At 46.3% G+C, this 17,273-nt stretch overlaps 7 protein-coding genes across 7 annotated transcripts; 3 read left to right on the top strand and 4 right to left on the bottom strand.

Annotated features, from left to right (window-relative positions):
* Positions 1 to 786: 786 nt before the first annotated feature.
* On the bottom strand, positions 787 to 1,708 carry FPRO_15926 (uncharacterized protein; the record flags this gene model as incomplete). The annotated part of the gene is made up of 2 exons (XM_031224849.1): positions 787 to 1,584; positions 1,640 to 1,708. 2 exons carry the CDS (start codon positions 1,706 to 1,708, stop codon positions 787 to 789), a joined length of 867 nt encoding a protein of 288 aa, XP_031090067.1.
* Positions 1,709 to 1,960: 252 nt separating this feature from the next.
* FPRO_15925 (uncharacterized protein) lies at positions 1,961 to 3,786 on the top strand (the record flags this gene model as incomplete). The annotated part of the gene is made up of 3 exons (XM_031224848.1): positions 1,961 to 3,099; positions 3,150 to 3,586; positions 3,635 to 3,786. The coding sequence occupies 3 exons, from the start codon at positions 1,961 to 1,963 to the stop codon at positions 3,784 to 3,786; spliced, it is 1,728 nt and encodes a 575-aa protein (XP_031090066.1).
* A 355-nt stretch (positions 3,787 to 4,141) lies between these two features.
* On the bottom strand, positions 4,142 to 5,002 carry FPRO_15924 (uncharacterized protein; the record flags this gene model as incomplete). Its single annotated transcript, XM_031224846.1, has 1 exon — positions 4,142 to 5,002. One exon carries the CDS (start codon positions 5,000 to 5,002, stop codon positions 4,142 to 4,144), a length of 861 nt encoding a protein of 286 aa, XP_031090065.1.
* A 795-nt stretch (positions 5,003 to 5,797) lies between these two features.
* Positions 5,798 to 8,026, bottom strand: FPRO_15923 (uncharacterized protein; the record flags this gene model as incomplete). Its single annotated transcript, XM_031224845.1, has 5 exons — positions 5,798 to 6,125; positions 6,180 to 6,831; positions 6,890 to 7,036; positions 7,122 to 7,294; positions 7,347 to 8,026. 5 exons carry the CDS (start codon positions 8,024 to 8,026, stop codon positions 5,798 to 5,800), a joined length of 1,980 nt encoding a protein of 659 aa, XP_031090064.1.
* Positions 8,027 to 10,325: 2,299 nt separating this feature from the next.
* FPRO_15922 (uncharacterized protein) lies at positions 10,326 to 10,913 on the top strand (the record flags this gene model as incomplete). The annotated part of the gene is made up of 1 exon (XM_031224844.1): positions 10,326 to 10,913. The coding sequence occupies one exon, from the start codon at positions 10,326 to 10,328 to the stop codon at positions 10,911 to 10,913; it is 588 nt and encodes a 195-aa protein (XP_031090063.1).
* A 2,992-nt stretch (positions 10,914 to 13,905) lies between these two features.
* On the top strand, positions 13,906 to 14,229 carry FPRO_15921 (uncharacterized protein; the record flags this gene model as incomplete). The annotated part of the gene is made up of 1 exon (XM_031224843.1): positions 13,906 to 14,229. The coding sequence occupies one exon, from the start codon at positions 13,906 to 13,908 to the stop codon at positions 14,227 to 14,229; it is 324 nt and encodes a 107-aa protein (XP_031090062.1).
* Positions 14,230 to 14,257: 28 nt separating this feature from the next.
* FPRO_15920 (uncharacterized protein) lies at positions 14,258 to 15,647 on the bottom strand (the record flags this gene model as incomplete). Its single annotated transcript, XM_031224842.1, has 2 exons — positions 14,258 to 14,553; positions 14,627 to 15,647. 2 exons carry the CDS (start codon positions 15,645 to 15,647, stop codon positions 14,258 to 14,260), a joined length of 1,317 nt encoding a protein of 438 aa, XP_031090061.1.
* Positions 15,648 to 17,273: the final 1,626 nt, after the last annotated feature.

Raw genomic sequence — 17,273 nt, 5'->3', positions numbered from 1 at the left:
TTAAGCTATATTTATATTTTTAAGAATTTTATAAGAACAAAACCTATTTATGCCATATAATATAATATCTAAGCCTTGCTATATAAAATAACGTTTTTCTAATTTTTAAATAAAATTATTCTATCGCAATTAGAGAAGACTAGGTGTTCCCCTTTCTGCCTTCTATTGGAATCGAAAGCGGCTCCCAAAACGGGTCAAGCACCTCGAGAGGCATTACAAGCGTGACAATTCCAACAGGTGAGAAGGACAAGAACGAAGACGTGGATCAGCTGGGATGCGTGAGTTATTATTACTTTTGTCTATATGTAGGTCAAGTCAAAGCCTTTGTAACTAACACAATACGATCTTCCTTGTGACCAAGGTTCCTGCGCCTCATTACGGGCGTTCTCACCAGCAGGGCGTCACTGCAAAGCAACAGCATCGCGTCGCCAACACTAAATTAACAGCCACGAGATGTCTGCATCCTCATCATGGCGGGGTGATTGCCTCTAGTGGCTGGTGAGCCGTTCCGGGCATGGTCTCTAACCGCCAACTGTTCGAGTAGTCGAGTGGCCAAGACTCGATGCTTCACTCGATGGCTCGACTTCGCGGGCTCGAGCGGGGAGACCAGGCGGTGGCGAAGCTTTATTTGTAGCTTTATTGCTTTTTGCGCCAATGTCGATGGTCGGGCCATAGGATGATGATACCTCCAGGTTCAATAATGAACGAACCTGTCCGGGAGAAGTAGGAATGCGCCGCGGCATCATCTTCAATGATTCAAGTCAGATTATATATGCCCGACAGTCTTCATCCTGCTGACAATTCCCCTTCTGCAGTTGGCGATTCCTGACCCCTCCCGAACTTCAAGTAGCATGAAGAGTTGTCAACCTCGGGTGTAGGTTGTTGTGCGATAGGAGACTCGGGAGATGACAACGAGCCAGGTTGTCCCTGTGTATTTTTTCTTTCGGTAGGTGAGGGTGTTTGTGGAGGACTGTATGAAGCTTGCGGCTTGAACGATGGCCGAATTCGTCGCTTTGGTCGAGCGGTGGTTGTGTCGCTGGGTTTGGCGACCTTGCGTTGGGGCTGATCTTGCTCGTCCTCTGTTTGGCGCTTTCGCTTCTGGTTCTTGGCCTGATGCAAAGCCGCGTCTGCTTCAGTGGTATTGCTGGAAGGCGTGATAGCATGATCGTGCAGCGCCGGCTTGGTGCTGTTCGATTCGGCTGCGCTGGCTTCGGGGTTTTCCGCCCTCGCCTGGCGTCTTTGCGCTCTTCGTTCTCGTCGCTCTTGTCGCCGAGCTTCAACAGCGATAATGTCTATACCAATTTTGGCATACATGCGCACCCTGACCTGACGTATCGATTCCCGCATGCCTTCGCTGACTTCATCGTCGGTGTCGTTGTCGGAGCAGCTCATCTCGACCGCTGACTCATAAAAGGGCGAGCGCTGCAGGCATTTGGGTACTGGGTTGGGTTCGATGGCGTGAAGAAGTCGATCGAGTTGCTCGAGGAAGTCGGGGTCAGGTGTGGCGAAGCACATGGGTAGAGTAGGCGTTGATGGAAACGTCACCAATTTGGCGCCGAATGTCGGGACTGGGTCATCGAGGGGCTTGAGACAGTATGAGTACAGTTCGAGCCGTAATTGAACATGCTGGTATACTTACCCCGTAATTCTTTTCGTAGCTATCGGCCAGGCATTGCCGCCAGCCGCGTTTTCTCTGTCCTGGGAACATTTGCGGCGCTGACCGATTGATGGTGTTGGAGTGAGAAACAAAACGCCTGATGCCAAGTTGACGCGTCGAGGGCGGAAGAACAAAGGCCCGCTGATGACGCTTTGTCCGAGGTGGCGCACCATTGGCCACATCCTTCATCTTAAGATACTCTACCAGCCTACCTACCCTGCACTCACCAGGTCAAGAGTCATTTACCCCACCAACATCATTTATTTCCAGCCCAAGCCAAGCTCATCTAGACAACTTGAAGTTATGGACGTCTCAGATATTCCAAGCAGCCAAGAGACGGTAGAAGATCCCACTTTACCAGGCTGCTCTGCTGAGGGGGCTACTATCATTCTAACACCAGAAAACGCTGAGGCGCGGCTGGTGTTTCATGAGGTTGCTGAATGGCTGCAGATACAAAGCGATGACCCTCCCGTTCAGGCTGCAAAGCAACACACGCGAAAATGCATGTGGATTTCCTCAAAGCAGCAAAATGATCATGAAGTCGGCCGGTTATTCAGAGCAGCATCGGAAAATCTCTCATCATCATCACCGATCTCGTCGCCGCGGGATCCAAGATCATCATTCCTCCCACAAGACGAGAGCGAAGAGGAGTTTAGAACCTGGAAAGGCCACTACTTCATATCGCTCGATATACCCCCTCGAAATCCTTCAAGAGGATGGGTGATAGGGTCTTTAAGAGATGGCCCTCATTTAAACGATATCGTCCTTTGTTTACGGTCTGGCAACAACAAGATATACAAAGTTCAACGCAATCAAGCTATTTTCCAAATCGATGAAACAAGCTTCGTATATGTGCAGCCAATGACCGACAGATCCACCACCATGGTGAATGGGGATAAGATCTCTAGGAAGAGAGTTTTCAACCAGTCATCTGCTCGGCTAGCCTTTGGCTCTCTTTGCTACCGCATCCAGTACGCTCGAGGGTCCTACGCCGACGACTACCCCAGCAGAGTCAAGGATTACTTGGATGAGCACCTCAAGATACACACCAGTCTGCTGGAGCTATCACTGACACCAACACCATCTGAAAGCAACCCCATCACCATTGGACAATGGACCGTTAGCGCAGGCACTGTAGGCAAAGGAGCTTCCGGAATGGTTAGCATCGCTTCGAATGACCATGGCCAACGTGTTGCTTTGAAGAGGGTGCAGGTTGGCAGGGACAGAGAGCGCACGCGGAAAGTTCAGACAAAGCTTGAAGCACTCGCCGCATTGTGCCAGAGGAAGAACGAAAACCGTCTACTGCAACTTATCGAAGTTATCACGGATGATGTAAGATCAGCAAATAGGATAGCGGATGTCTGGTTCGTTCAGGAACCAGCTGCTCAGGAGGTACTTTCCACCGCACTTACCAGGGGGCTCTTTAAACAAGGACAAGAAAGGTGAGATCATCGCTAATAGTACAACCACACCGCATGAGCTTATCAACCAGGATATCCATCGTCACAACCGTTCTGGCAGACATACTCGGCGCCACAAACTTCCTCCACAGAAATCGCTGGATACATGGAGATCTCAAACCCGTCAACATTGGCATCCGAACCTGGACCACCGAATGCATATCTCTCGTGCTGCTCGATCTCGATGATGCAGAAGAAAGCCCTTTTCCAGGTAGGCATCACCTCGCTCGGCCTGGAACCGGCGGAACGGTCGGATGGCTAGCTCCCGAACGAGAGATGACGGGATATAACGAGCTGGCTGATATATGGAGTATTGGCGTCATGGCCATCGAGATGATTTCGGGGCGGCATCCGTGGCGACAGGGCAAGAATCCTTGGAGACCAGGCCCTGAAGCTAGTGAGTTGCAGAGAGACTTTCAGGATATGTACGGAGAAGCCGTTGGTGCTTTGGATAAGCTTCATGACGAGGGTACGAACTGACTTCCATTGTGTGAGAGTGGTGCTGATTTCTTGGTAGCTTTGAGGAACGCTGTTCTTGGTATGGTGCGGCATCCATATGCTGAGACGTCGGCCCAGCGACAATCAAGACTTACGGCGAAAGAGGCCCTGAGACTTCTGGGTCGCGCTGACGATGTTGAGAACGCCAGCAAGCGACAGAAATGGCTTTGAGAGAGATGAAGGCTTTCGGGCGCTGTGAATGGGATCCTAGAGACCGTATAACTGAAGAACCTTGACCGCCTCTGCGCAGCTTCATTCATAATATCAACCATCGTGAGAAGAGATCTAAGACCAAACAGCGGTAGTTGTTTCTCAACCTCTTTTCAGAACAACCTGAATTGAACAATTGTGTGCGGTCAAAGTTTATGACTCTTGATGGTATGAAAGGTGATGGAGGCCTGGGAGCGAACGCATCGTTTCACTGGGCAATGGTGTGCTGCGAGGGACAGATGTAATAAAGAAATCTCACTGATGAGCTCATCCATCATTGAAAGCTAGTTCGCAGGTTATGATTGTAACTATGTATTCACTTAGTATAGCGCGTCTCGCAAAGACTACTAATAAGCCATCGTCCTCCCTCCAACCTAAAGGAGCAGACATATACGCCGTGGGAAATTCCAATACCATCACCCTGAACCACGAACGGTGCCCAAACGAAGCCCAGATCGCCACAACGCCGTGTCTCGCAGTCAAGAAGCCGCTCCTCAATTGTAGGTTCATTCTGAGCTGCTTGCCGTAGGTGCTCAATGAGTTCCGACCACATAAATGTCTCCGGTGCATGACCATCTTTCGATAGCGTAGCCCCTGCACCAGGCAAAAGCAGGGCGGGGATGGCCTCCCAATCTTGAGCTTTGATGTTCTTGAGAAAGTCTTGGAATGGAGCGATGATTTCTGACACAGGGCCCGTCTCGACTGACGGCACCGGCTGCTCAGGTGATAGATGCATCATATCAACAAGTGCTGAAATACGCCATGGATTTTCGTAGCTCAGAACGTCGTCAGATTGACGGTGCAAGGTGCAGAGGTGAACGGTGTGGATGAACTCGCCACGACCATCCATGGAGGCTGACCAACCCACGAATACAGCAGCTATGTTTTGAGAGACCCATACATCCGCCGGTGGTTTTGCCAGTTGATGTTTGAAGCCCGTTGGCCCGGACTCTTGTTGTTTGGCGAGCAATCCACTAACGCGCTCATACATATCATCAAAGCTTTCTGTCTTGAGACCACCCATCTCTGGTGGGAAAGGAACAGTTATTAGGCCATGCGGCAGAGCGAAGCGTCCTCCTTCTTTAAATGGGGGCGGGGAACTGAAATACTCGTGAAAGCCACGGACAATATCCAAGACTTGCGCCTGCTCAGTATTAAGCTGTGATAAAGACGACATCCTAACAATTGTCAACAACTACTAGCATCGCAATGGAAGATTTTTATCAGAATTGAGCTGAGAGTCAGTTGCCTTTATGGTATTCATCAACAAGTAAGCTGACAGGATTTGAAGGATTCTTCCTGGCATCGGCGCAGTCAGCTTACTATTACATCTAGCCTACTACTGTACGCCGTCGTGGTGCCATGTCGACGAAATACAACAAATTTGGCCCGTGCACGCTGCGTGACATCCCTAGCACATCCAGTTAGACCGCCCATTCTTATACAGCACCATAGAAATATAGGACGTGCAAATCGGGCTCCCCCCAGGCTTGGGTCCTTGGGGGTCATGTTGGACATTCGCGCGGGCAGTTGACAGAGGCTTTTTACTTTTTTAAAATAGAACTACCACGATATATCTAGCAATATCTATATATATATATGTAAACTAATAGAAAATAAAGCAATTAATTGATCAATTTCTATAGAGCCATTTTTTATCTAGTATTAGCTAAAAATACAAGAAAAGAAAGTATCTAACTCAGTGTCGAGACGAAAGCATGATGGCTGTTTACGAAGTATGGTTACACCCTGACCATGTGCTCTAGAGCTCAAACCAACAAACCTGAAGAGAACAGAACATGGAGAACTGTAGACGGAGCTCTTCCAAGCATGGAGTCCCCCTGATGATTGAGTTCAGACATGTACACATTGACTCGACCTGTAGTGTCGGCCAACTCGAACTTGGACATGTTGATGACCACCAGATGAATTATGATACTGAATAACCAGAACCGTCTGGCTGGAGCTATCTCTACTGCAAGACCCATTTTTGACCGACCTTGTGTAGGTTAACGTGAGATAGCTGCTGATAATGCTTCATCTGTCTCAGTGAATCCAAATCGGTGTCCCCATTCTCCATCCTAGCCTTGTCCACCGCACTGATGGCAAACAATACTGGCACTGCCGAACCTTTCATTACTTCAACCTCTGCTTTCGCTGACTCAACAATAATGCAAATCAGAAGAGAGATAGAGAGAGCAACTTGTACACTTAGAAGCGCCAACCATTCCCACCGAACCTGGACATATACCTCGGTAATTAATGAAACACCATGGACGTTGGACTGATCAGGAAGGAGTCTGTTCGAGCCGGTATTAGGATAGCGCAGCAGATAAAGAAGTAGATGAACTTACGTGTTTGTGAGACTGTTAGCCACGTTCCCCGCCATGCCCTCCAGGGCAGTCCACCAAGCTCTCTCTGCCTCCTGAAATTCAAGCGTGGAATTGCCCTTTGCAAGCTTTTGTAAAACCTCTTTGGTGGCTTGTGCTAAGATGTCACTGCCTGATGTATCACGTCTTGGTTCTCCTGCCAGAACGACAGTGTAGCCAGTTAGCGATTCGTTTAACTGAGCTGCTATTGTGCTCGTAGCTAGCCGACTAATGGTCCATGTGACGTCGTCTTTGCCTGGTAGTTCCAAATTCACGTATCCACGATAATCATCCCCTTGAAATGCGTGCAACTTTGGGATCTGAGACGCCGACTTGTTCATCCGAACGACATTGTCGACTACTTCAGGATGATAAGTGTCAATACACCAATAGTGAGATACCTCGACTGCGCAGGGTACGAGATTATATCCATCCCAATAAATGGCAAAATGATGGAGAATTGATACATTCTGCAAATGCTGATGTACTAGGGTTGGCCCACTGCCAAGGGAAAATGTTGGGGCGCCAGTGAATCTGACACGACTTTTGCCCGGTTCAGTCCAGACACCATTGGGTAGAGTGATATTAGGATTGCCATCGTGGAAATTGACATCCGCCTCGATCAGGTGGGTGACATCTGAGGAAAACCTTAGATATGACGGGCAACCATCTTGGAGGGGTGATATATAACGTACTCGTAACCTCGTATCCTATAGCAAGCGTGCGGAATTCTGGCCATCTGCAGTTGGCTGAGCCACACTTGGGTTCTCTAAAGGGGATCGTTTCGGTCACCAAATTATTGATCCCTCGCCTGGCACCTCTTGCAATTGCTGGCTGGTTCACTATGCGTATTTGTCAGACATTTACCAATCAAATTTTACAGCATGTGCATTATGAGAAGCCAGTGGTAAGAAGTAGGTGACTTACTGAAAGCATAATCCAACTCGTCCTTCCCCCAGTTCTCCCCTAACCTCCATGCCTCTGCACTTCCCTTGCTTCCATCTTGGCCAAATCTAGACGGGTATGTGACAGCAAATTGTGTGATTGTTGATGTGGCAATCGTGGTACTCAAAAGAAATGCAGCGATGATACCAACAACCCTATTTTTGTGAGTAACCGTACGAACTTGGGTATCTGAGAGGCAGAGCTTACCATCCCTTGGTGTGAGAGAGCAAGCTCAAGCTACCACCTAGGCCTCTTGACGCCTTGTCAAATGCTTCGAAGTCCTTGAGCGGTCGTGGCTGCTTGAACCAAACCCATTTGGCTTGTGCTAAACCTTCTGTTACAGGAATAAGTAGTGCGGATCTGCATATGGTGGCTATGCAAGCTAGAACTGTATTCAAAGTGATACCGGATGGCCAATCGGGCAGTGGCTGATTATTGAATTTTCTCAAGGTCATTGTCAGGGTTATGAGAGCGACGACGCTGACCAAACAGCAAAGAATCTCCTGCCACCAACCCTCGATAACCCGCCGCAGGGTGTTTCCCCAGCGCACCCTACTTGGGACAATGGTTTCCGAGCACGTATTGACTTTCTCTGTGCTATATCCCTCAACGGCAAAGTCTTCCTGGTTCAAAGTCGCGCTGTGAATTTGGTCTTCAATGGGTACTACACCAATAGCGCTGGCGGATCGTTTTTGATCGAAAGCATTTGTAGGAGTGTTTGGGTCGTTTTCTTGGTCCAATAGAAGCGGCTCACTTGCAGGTTCAACTGACTTAGACTCAACGCTGGTGGGCCGAGCAACAGCATTGGCTGTGTTTACGGGCTTACGCCCGATAGGTAGGGTGCTGTTGCGTTCGGATGCCATATTGTTGTGATAAGAAGTACCCATGATAAAGAGTGTGGCAACGGACTTGGAGGAGTGGTAATGAGATGAGTAGGTATTCAGCTCTCAAGTCAAGCTCTCTTATATCAAAGTTAAACAAGCAGTTCCTATTTAGCCGAATTGCCTTCTTGCTTTTGTCTGGAGACTGAAACGCAATAACCAACACACCTTCCCTATACAGTCATTTCTAATTTAATTTCTCAGACCCAAAAACACTTCGCCGAAATATGCTTGTTTGTGGAGTAAGATAAAGATGTTTCAAAACCATGGGGCCTTGAAGCTAATACCGAACGCCAATGGATATCTAGCATTTTCGTTAGTAGCCGCCCCCAATTTAATCTCTTCGTTTTTATTTATTATCACCACCAGAAGTTTACCAGTACAGGTAAATTGTAGATTGCCCCTTCTCATCAAAGCTTGAGGTACTGTCATTAGGATGCCCCTGGACCAGTTGCTGGTACCCCTATCCTAAGTCTGTGCCACATTCTTGCATGTGTTGGCGACCAACACGCAGTAGCATCGGCGAAATGGTATTTCAACCCCAGCCAGCCAATCGGGGAACTCCAGGTGGGAATCAAAACAGAGACCATCAAGGCTACACCAGATCATGTGCATCTCCTCGTCATTCACGGGGCAACATAGAAAAGGCCCTGTCGGACCTTTAGATATTACGGCCCTCATTCTTTTGCTTCTGCAGTGAGCTGAATTGGCCGAGACAAGAATCTGCGGTTTGACTGCACTTCCCTTAACAGATCATGTGAAACATCAACAACATCGATAGATGTCGCAGGAAAGCGAGAAGGCACGCTAGATATGAGCGCATGCCCGCTAACAGTCCACGGAGAATCCGGCCTCTGAGGGTCTCTGGATGCCGCATTTGAAGGTCCTTACCCCCCCCCCCCCCCCCCCCTTTAATGGGAGGATATGATCAGCATTAGGCGACTTGCCATACTTCTTGAGGCAGGCCTTAATAAATACCCCAAGGCATTGCTTGTTTGAAGACTTATATTGGTCACCCTAATTGACTGGAAACTCGATAACTATTTAGTTAAAGTAAATAACTCCTCCTAGAGATGGACTACTGATATATAGCTCTGCCTGGAAGTATATAGGACGGCAATATGGCGCTATTACAGACTAGTTGCAAGGTGTTCTATCTGTTTACTCAAAAGCAACTGCGGCTCTTCAAGGGCCTCGTCACGTTGCGCCTGTGAACGTCTAGCATGCTCGCCTTCGCCTTTGCTGGTGATGTAGATACAATTTTTCATCTTCTTACACTCGAGGTCCATACAATTGATGTCTTCGCTGGTAAATTAGTCTTGAGGTAGCGCGTTTTTATGAATGACAAGTGTTATGGCAATGGCAAAATGCGTACAGAGGCCACCGTCAGGAAGTTGCAAGAAATCCGAGGGATCGAAGCCAGATCTATCACCTGCCAATCTCCAATCTGCAGAAAGTCCAAAAGCAATCTCATTGTATCTGTTACCAGAGTGCGATACAGAGCCATGCTCCTAAGGTCCTCACGGAGACTACTGATGGAACAGCGGGGCAAAACCCTTACCTTGAAGTACACCTTGATCAACAGATGCCTAGCTGATCAATTGACTCAGTTCACTTTAATCTGCGAATCACTAAGCTCAAGACATCCTCTCGGGTTGTCAAAGGCAAAGGTCTCAAGATCAGCCCCCTACCGTCATTTTAGGGTTTCCAAGAGGGGAGATCGCTACCGCGAGCATGGCCACGTTAGCAATTGGTAGTCTTGGCTTGAATGGCATTCCGGGCAAACCAGCGTCGAGAGCTGGTTCAGTCAGATTCATCTCCAGACTAGGGAGGAAACGCTAATCACAAAGATCCACCTTACTGACTCGCCTAGCGATTAGCTTTATAACGCTGACCCAATTGGAAGCACATTTTGATCCCAAACAGGTAGTAGAATCGTGAGGCTAGAGCTAAAAGAGGTAGAACAGGTCGCGTCGTGTTCTGTGACAAGGGCATGGCAAACCCTTGTGCTGATTGCCGCTCTTCTTCCATTACAGGATCAAGTCAAGTCAACTTTACACCCTGGCAATTATCATCCCTTACGAGGCCTAAAGTGGGTCGATGAACTCAACTCTGTGATTAGTTACTTGCTATCAGTCAGCCGACCACGCAGCCAACAGTACAAAAAAGAGAGCGGGGTAGTAGGATATCTCCATTCATGCAACATCAATACCTAAAGTTAAATTTCATCTACTAAGTCTGCTGGCACTTGTCTGTACCATCTCGATCGGTATCTTGAGTTGAGGATCCAAGTCCACCAGCATCAATGTCAAGCACTCTATCAAGCGTTGGGGTGATGACACCTCGCACCGTTTCCGAAGCCGATGCTGGTGAGGACTGGCCTGATGATTCAAGTGGCGGAATAGACACTCCAATGTACACACCGGCTTCAACGAATATCGGTGCAGCTTCGAATTGTTCTCTTGGTCTCACTCGTAAGTCTAATCCTCACCACGACGGCAAATATCTCATCTACGACGTTGCCCGTGGCCGCGTCCTCACGTGCCACAATGGCCATCTACGCCTCGAGCGGATGGATCTGGAGAAACCCCAAACATACATTTCGGAGCAGGCACAGTGGGAATGTAATGAGAGAGACGGATTTAGAGGTTTCAAGAATATTGCTATGGGGTCCTTTCTTGGTCATGACTTTTGGTGGGATTTCTACGCAAAGGTTTACCATCACAAAGGCTGGGAGGATTTTACTCTACGTCATATGGAGGGTGGCGTGTACCAAATCCAGGCCTTGGACTTTTGGAAGCAGAGACAGGTTTCTGCTAAGGAGGATGGAAGTGGCTTATTTCGAGACGATGACGGTGGCACTTTGTGGGAGTTTATCAAGGTTGCGGGCTGATCATTAGTGACCAAGATGCACAATGAGGATCGCCTGATTTCAGAAAGTCTCTCTTCCGCTATCAGCCAAGTACGGCTGTACGTCCCATTTCTAAGCTTAACATTGAGCTAGACTAACTTGCTTCACCTAGCCGCAAAGGTATGCTTACTAATTGTGCAACGGTCGACTTATCCAAGTACGTAGGAGTGGACACCGAAGGAATATATCAATATACATATTGATATGCCCCTAAACCGATAAAGTTTCCTAAGGGCATGAAGACTTAGCTGCGCAGAGCGGCACTGACCTGTGCCAAGGTTGGCTTCAAAACCCTAATTCCTCCAGCCGCGCTAAACGGATACTCCTATGATACCTAGAGGAACTTCGAAGCTGAAACTAAAGTCAAGAGACATCCCAATACTGTTTTGTTAATCCGCTTTATAATGTTCGGTATCGTGTCTCGTGCCTTAGCCCAAACGCGTTCTTAGCCTGGCTGGCGTACTGAGGGACATGTTTATATTTCCCAGGGGATGGAAAACGTTCACTAATATCTGGTCTCCTTCGTGGGCCCCGGTTGTAAGGTTAGTTGTTCATGTTTTGGCGCGTTACAATTTCCTGTCATGATAATGATGCAGAGGAGAAGTGGGCGCCGCCATTGATCTGGCCTAGGGTAGCCCAGGGATGGTAAACGAGAAGGCTTCAATACAGCCGCTTGGCCATAAAAAGCGTTGCAAAGAGGTCAAGATAAACTTATTTTCCCCAGTTCACACAATTGGTAAAGACAAAGCTAAATTACAAACGCCCTTTGCGAGATAAGGGCTTCGTGGTTGCTCCATATCACGCACGTGTTGGAAAGACTCAAGACGGAGGTGATTAGGGGCGGTCCAGACCCCTACGCGGTTTCAAAGAATAGCCGATGTTTGGCACGACGGTAGTGATGTGAGAGTGAAGAGAAGGATAAAGTTCAAAGTAGATAGCCAAGATAAACAGGAGATCCCATTAGCTCAAAGCTAGAGTTTTAGTAGGAAAGAGGAAGAGTGCGAGTGCTGCTAATTAGAAGTAGCCTGACGGTTCTGAGCTGAATCCGAGTAGTGCGGTTCCGGAATGTCAAGAAACATTTGGGAATTCTCGCAAGAAGACCAACATGTCGACGGCCAGAATCATGTGTGGGGAGGCCTTTAGAAGACGCTATCTCAGTGTCATCAGTGTGTCGATTGCAAAATTAAACTCTCTCAGCATGGCGGTCGCAGCAAAGTGGAGCCTAGATTCCACTGTGAGCGTTGCTCTTTCGATCTCTCAAGGAATCTCTCATGTAGCTACAAGCAATAACATCCAACCTCTAGCATTGCTAACCTCCGATGAGTTTAGTGCTACCATCCCCATGTGCCATGAGATTTATCGTAAAATCGAAACCGATGTTCTTCCAACAAATCCACCAGCTACCATTGCTTTTCTTAAGAAATTCTGTTGGCCATTTTCACAACTACAACGCTACTCAAATTGGAAAGAGCGCATCTGGCATACAATTCCTTGGTTTAGCAGCAGCCCTGGTGACAGCTGCAGGCCCCTTTGAAGCAGCATCAGAGTTCTATGTAATGCTAAAGAGTGCCGCCACCAATAAAACGCTACTTGTAACGACGAAGTAACCTAGCGCTTTATTGTCTGCTATGGAGGTAAGGCTATTCCGGTCTCGATTCACTGACTTAATTCTAGGTTGGCACAGATTTTCATGCCAGCGCAATAACTTAGACGAGAACTCAAACACTATCTTACGAGAGGATACGGTCTTTCCCAGTGCAAAGGCAGTAGATATACTCATCGATGCTTTCCGACGGCTTTTAAGAATCGGAAAAGCATCTGTTTCGAGGATTATCATTCATACTAAATGTTTCGTCCCGTGGATTATCCCATTCATTCAATGGGCACCCAGAGTACCTTCCCCTGTCTCCTTAGAAGATGGAAAATCTGTGATTGATCCGAATCTAAACGTTGACCTTGTTATTGGCCTTGATTCTTCCGATAAACTTGCATGGTTCTGTACCGGCCATTTAACAATGAAGGTTCATCACAATGTAGGGAGTCTAGAGGAGCCCATTGTAGGGCCCTCTGAGATACGTAACCGATGGACCGGAATGAAGAGCATTGAGAATTGCGGCGAATGGTTATTGGATACATACAATATGGATCGAGGGATGTATTTTATGCTCTCCAACAATGTCTTCCGTACGCCGCAAAGGAATTCCTCAACAAGCCAAATTCCACAACATTACATCAAAGTTTGGCAGGTCCCTACGGAAGCACGAGGTAGAAGACAGATCTCGAACAAAGCAATTCCGAACTATTCCTTTTGCCAGTGATAGTATCGTATCAAAGACTTTCTTTCGCATACTGAATGGAAAAACAATGGATCAGCCTGGAGAAAGCTCTAAGCTACTACAATTAGACAGTGGAAAGAAATAATCAATTTGCTTTTGGTAAAAGCTCACCTTGCATCGCTCAAAGCACATTGTACTTGCCGGCAGTACAGGCCCCAGTCAAGCAACATTAATCTCTACGAGGCCGATATTTTCGTTTAGAAAAAAAACGGTATTAATTCTAAAATGAGACTATAATAAGTTGGCCTATGATGTTATTAAGATATAAGTTTCTTATTAAATAGATCTCTTTTGCCTACCTTAATCCGCTAGCAGGAACTAATTTCTGATCTGCCCTCTCACTGGCTGACTAATTCGAGAGCTGGTCGATCAGTCTTGGTGTTTCCGATATTCTCCCGGTAGCGCTGAGTCTGGCCACAAGAGGGCGCAATAAGCGCCGGCCCCCTCTTTTCCATTTCGGCCATCGGATGAACGCAGTAGCCGGCCATGGTTGACTGTCCTTCCATTCGAGGTGAAATAAGGCCAAGGTCTAAACCCCGACCTGCATTTGACCCTGCACCGTCGCTCAAGCACTTATTCTCTTACTTCAAAACTTCAACCCAAAGTCTATTCATCCACTACCACTTACTACATTCAGTATGGAGTACGATTTCAAACCCGACCTGCAAGACGTGCCTTCGAGCATCGACCGGCCCACCCACAAACTCAAAAATATTACAGTTGGCGAATGTGGTGTACAGTTATTATTGTCAACCAGAGACCATCTGTATGACGCAGAAAATGTTGAAGCGGGAAACCATTCATGGCAGGTCGTTGGCGCTTGGGAAGAGTCATCAGTCAAGGACCTCGCGCAAATGCTGGGCAGTCGTCAAGCAGCTGCCCCCCGCCAGAACGCTGAACCATCAAATTTCAAAACCGGCACGGGAAAGAAGCTTGGAGTAGTAAATGATATTCGGCGATAAGGAAGAAAATTATTTATTGAATAGTTTATCAACGGCGAGCATACGCTGAGGCACATTCATCCATTAGCTCCTCCGTTGAGTTATCGGCATCTGGAGACTCGATATTTTCTGTCGTACAGATACCAGAAGCTATTTGAAGAATGTCTTTTGATCCAAAAGCCTGAACAGAATCGTCTTCTGCAGAAACATTTGAGACCACCAATCCTTCGTTGGTCTCAAATAACTGACGGCCGCGTCTTCCCGTTTTGATGTTGCGAAGGACTACTCTAGGCTGCTGCTGCTGACGAGCCGAGCTTGAAGTGTTGATGCTAGCTGAAGAAGAACCTGTTTTTATACTAGTCAAATCAAAAACCTTAATTTAAAGGTCGCGATTCACGGTGCTGCAGCCACTACGTACCTGGAAGTGCCCTGGAAGGCACAACAGCAAGGAATTCCTTTGTGCACGCTGCTGCTGCATTTGCAGCGTGTGTTTGCCATATATCGTTCTTATGAGAGTCCGCATAGTCACTCAGCCCCCGTATCGATAAACAAGTGAAGCTGTCCATGACACCTGCTGCTTCCATATCGATACAGAGAACATCAAGCTCTTCTGCAATTCTGTCCCTTTCTATAGCGTTTCTCACAACCCGGTTTCCTGATGCAATCCTTCCGTAATGGATGTGAGGTTCTGCTGATCGAGGTGCCCGTCGTCTGTGGTTTTGCTGGTCGCAAAACTCGCAATTCTGGGCGGGAGAGTACTCACAGTCACCGCAAAATAACACGTCTAAAGCCGGATCCGGTGCAATGTATTCTTTTAGACGTTGCAGAATATTCGAGATGTTCTTCTGATGCGTTTCATGATCAGCCTTGAACCTGGTCAAAGCAGTGCGCACATTCGAATCTGGACGGCGAGCAATGCCTTTAAGCTGAACATGATCGTCGAAGCTTTTGACGAGATCGTATTGAATGACCTCATTACCTATCACCACGTCCCCGAGACGCGGGTTATGCGGTCCAGGAACACCACCTCCAATCCCAACCATTAACATTAGAGTTATAGAAGGAAAAGTTCGACGCAGGTGGGTAGCAACTATGGCGGCGTTGTTGTTACCGGCTCCGCCGTCAGGGAGACAGGCCAGAACAATGTTATGTTCGCCAATGCTCCCAAGAATGTATGTGTTGCTGTCATGGGTATCTTGATCGCAATTTCCGTGTGACGCATCTAACATGCACTCCGCGGCAGTTAGTTCAATGTCTAGAGCGCATATCCAACCGACAGAATAATTTTCTGGCTGGACTTTTGGTGGCGACAGATCTGCCATGCACAGTTCGGAACTGTCGCCGCGATCTTTTTCGTGCTTCTGCCTCTTACGCTCTGCGGATGGTGTTGGGCTTCTGTCGGCATCGCTATGGCTTCGGCCTCTCCGCTTCGAAGGCATCGGGACTGCAATATGATCTCTTTCCGGATTCTGCAATACGATATTTGATAACACTAATGAAGTGGTCTCTGATATTGTCGATGTAACAAGGCAGGACCATATTCAGCTCATCTGTAACATGCAGTCTTGGTGAACAATCATGTATGGTGTCCCCGATAGGTCGACTACAATACGAAGCTCTGGTATGGTGGATATTCTAGGCTACATTGTGATTGTTATTCTTGGCACTGAGCGGTGAGTGACCTTGTTCCTAGCTGACCCATTTGATTGGTCAGTAGTTGGGCGGATCATACATACAAATTCCCCTGCCGCTTGCAGCAGGATTGTTATTGGGTGTTTGAGTTCTGATATAAGCGCCCTGGCTTGTGACGACATGATTACTGGCGCTTGGAGCTGAAACCCCGGCCTTTATAGAAATGATTGGTCAGTCTTTTCAGGGTTCCACTGTCGGCAGGTCGATTACTAACAGTAAAGCGTCTTTCAATAACATACAGCCCTTGAGCACCAGACTCCTTCAGTCAATGGTAAATGTGACACTGCCTGGGAGGTGTAAATAGTGTAGGTACTTACTAATTGTTCTAGGCATTTCTTGCAAACATCTACAGCCTAGTTTCTGACCTTTATGCAGCTTAACTTAGGTTAATAAGGCAGCTGTATGGCAAAACCTATTAATAAAACTGTTTTACTTTATTAAAAAGGTAAAAAAGAGTTTATTTAATTTATAAAAATAATAATTAATTAGAAATTTAAAATCTATTATAATAAAACAAGATATTATTTATTTTTTATATTTTTATATTTACCTAAATAAATAAAGGCTTAAATAATAAGGCCTTTACAGTAGGCCTATATCTTAATAGTTAGAGTTTTATAAGGTTTATCTGCCTTAGTGGTGTAATTACTGCCTTATTTAAGCAGTATTAATACTGCCTGTAGGTTTACCTTTTGGCAGCTATATTAGCCTTATTCCTTTAACCCACCTAAAAGAATACTGCATTAAATTTATTACTAAATACATTCCCTAACCTAAATACCTATTAATTATAGCTATTAATATTAATTATAGGTATTAATATAATACCTATATAAAATAGCCTACAGCTATATAATTATACCTATTATATAATTAGCTATAACTTCAATTTAGCTATTAGACCTACTATAAAGGCAGCTAATAAAAAGGAATATAAAGAGATATATATATATATAATAGTAGCTATAATTAAAAAGAATTTCTTATTAAAAAGCCAATCTAGTCTTATTAAGATAGGTATCTTTAACTGCAATTTAATTAGGTTAATTTATTATATAGGCCCTTATAGCCTAATCGAACTAATTTAAGTTAATTATAAGCTATTAGACCTAAAGGATCTAAAAAGAGACCTAAAAGAAGGTTATCCCTTTTAGTTAAATTAGGTAGCCTTCCTTATTGCCTTTATAGGTATATTAAATATATATAAAGAGTGGCTTCTTAATATAGCTAAAAGGGTTATTATGATATAAGGGCAGCTACTTTTAAATTAATAAGGCCAATATATCTATATATACAGTTAAATAAATGCAAGGTAATGGCAGGGTTTTAGGACTAAAGGTTTAAAGAAATTAGGTTAATTCTATTACTTTATA

The sequence above is a fragment of the Fusarium proliferatum genome, assembly GCF_900067095.1.
Source record: "Fusarium proliferatum ET1 genome assembly, contig: FPRO_scaffold017, whole genome shotgun sequence".
Classification (NCBI taxonomy): domain Eukaryota; kingdom Fungi; phylum Ascomycota; class Sordariomycetes; order Hypocreales; family Nectriaceae; genus Fusarium; species Fusarium proliferatum.
Note: the sequence above shows the minus strand (reverse complement) of the source record. Positions and strands in the feature narration are given on the sequence as shown.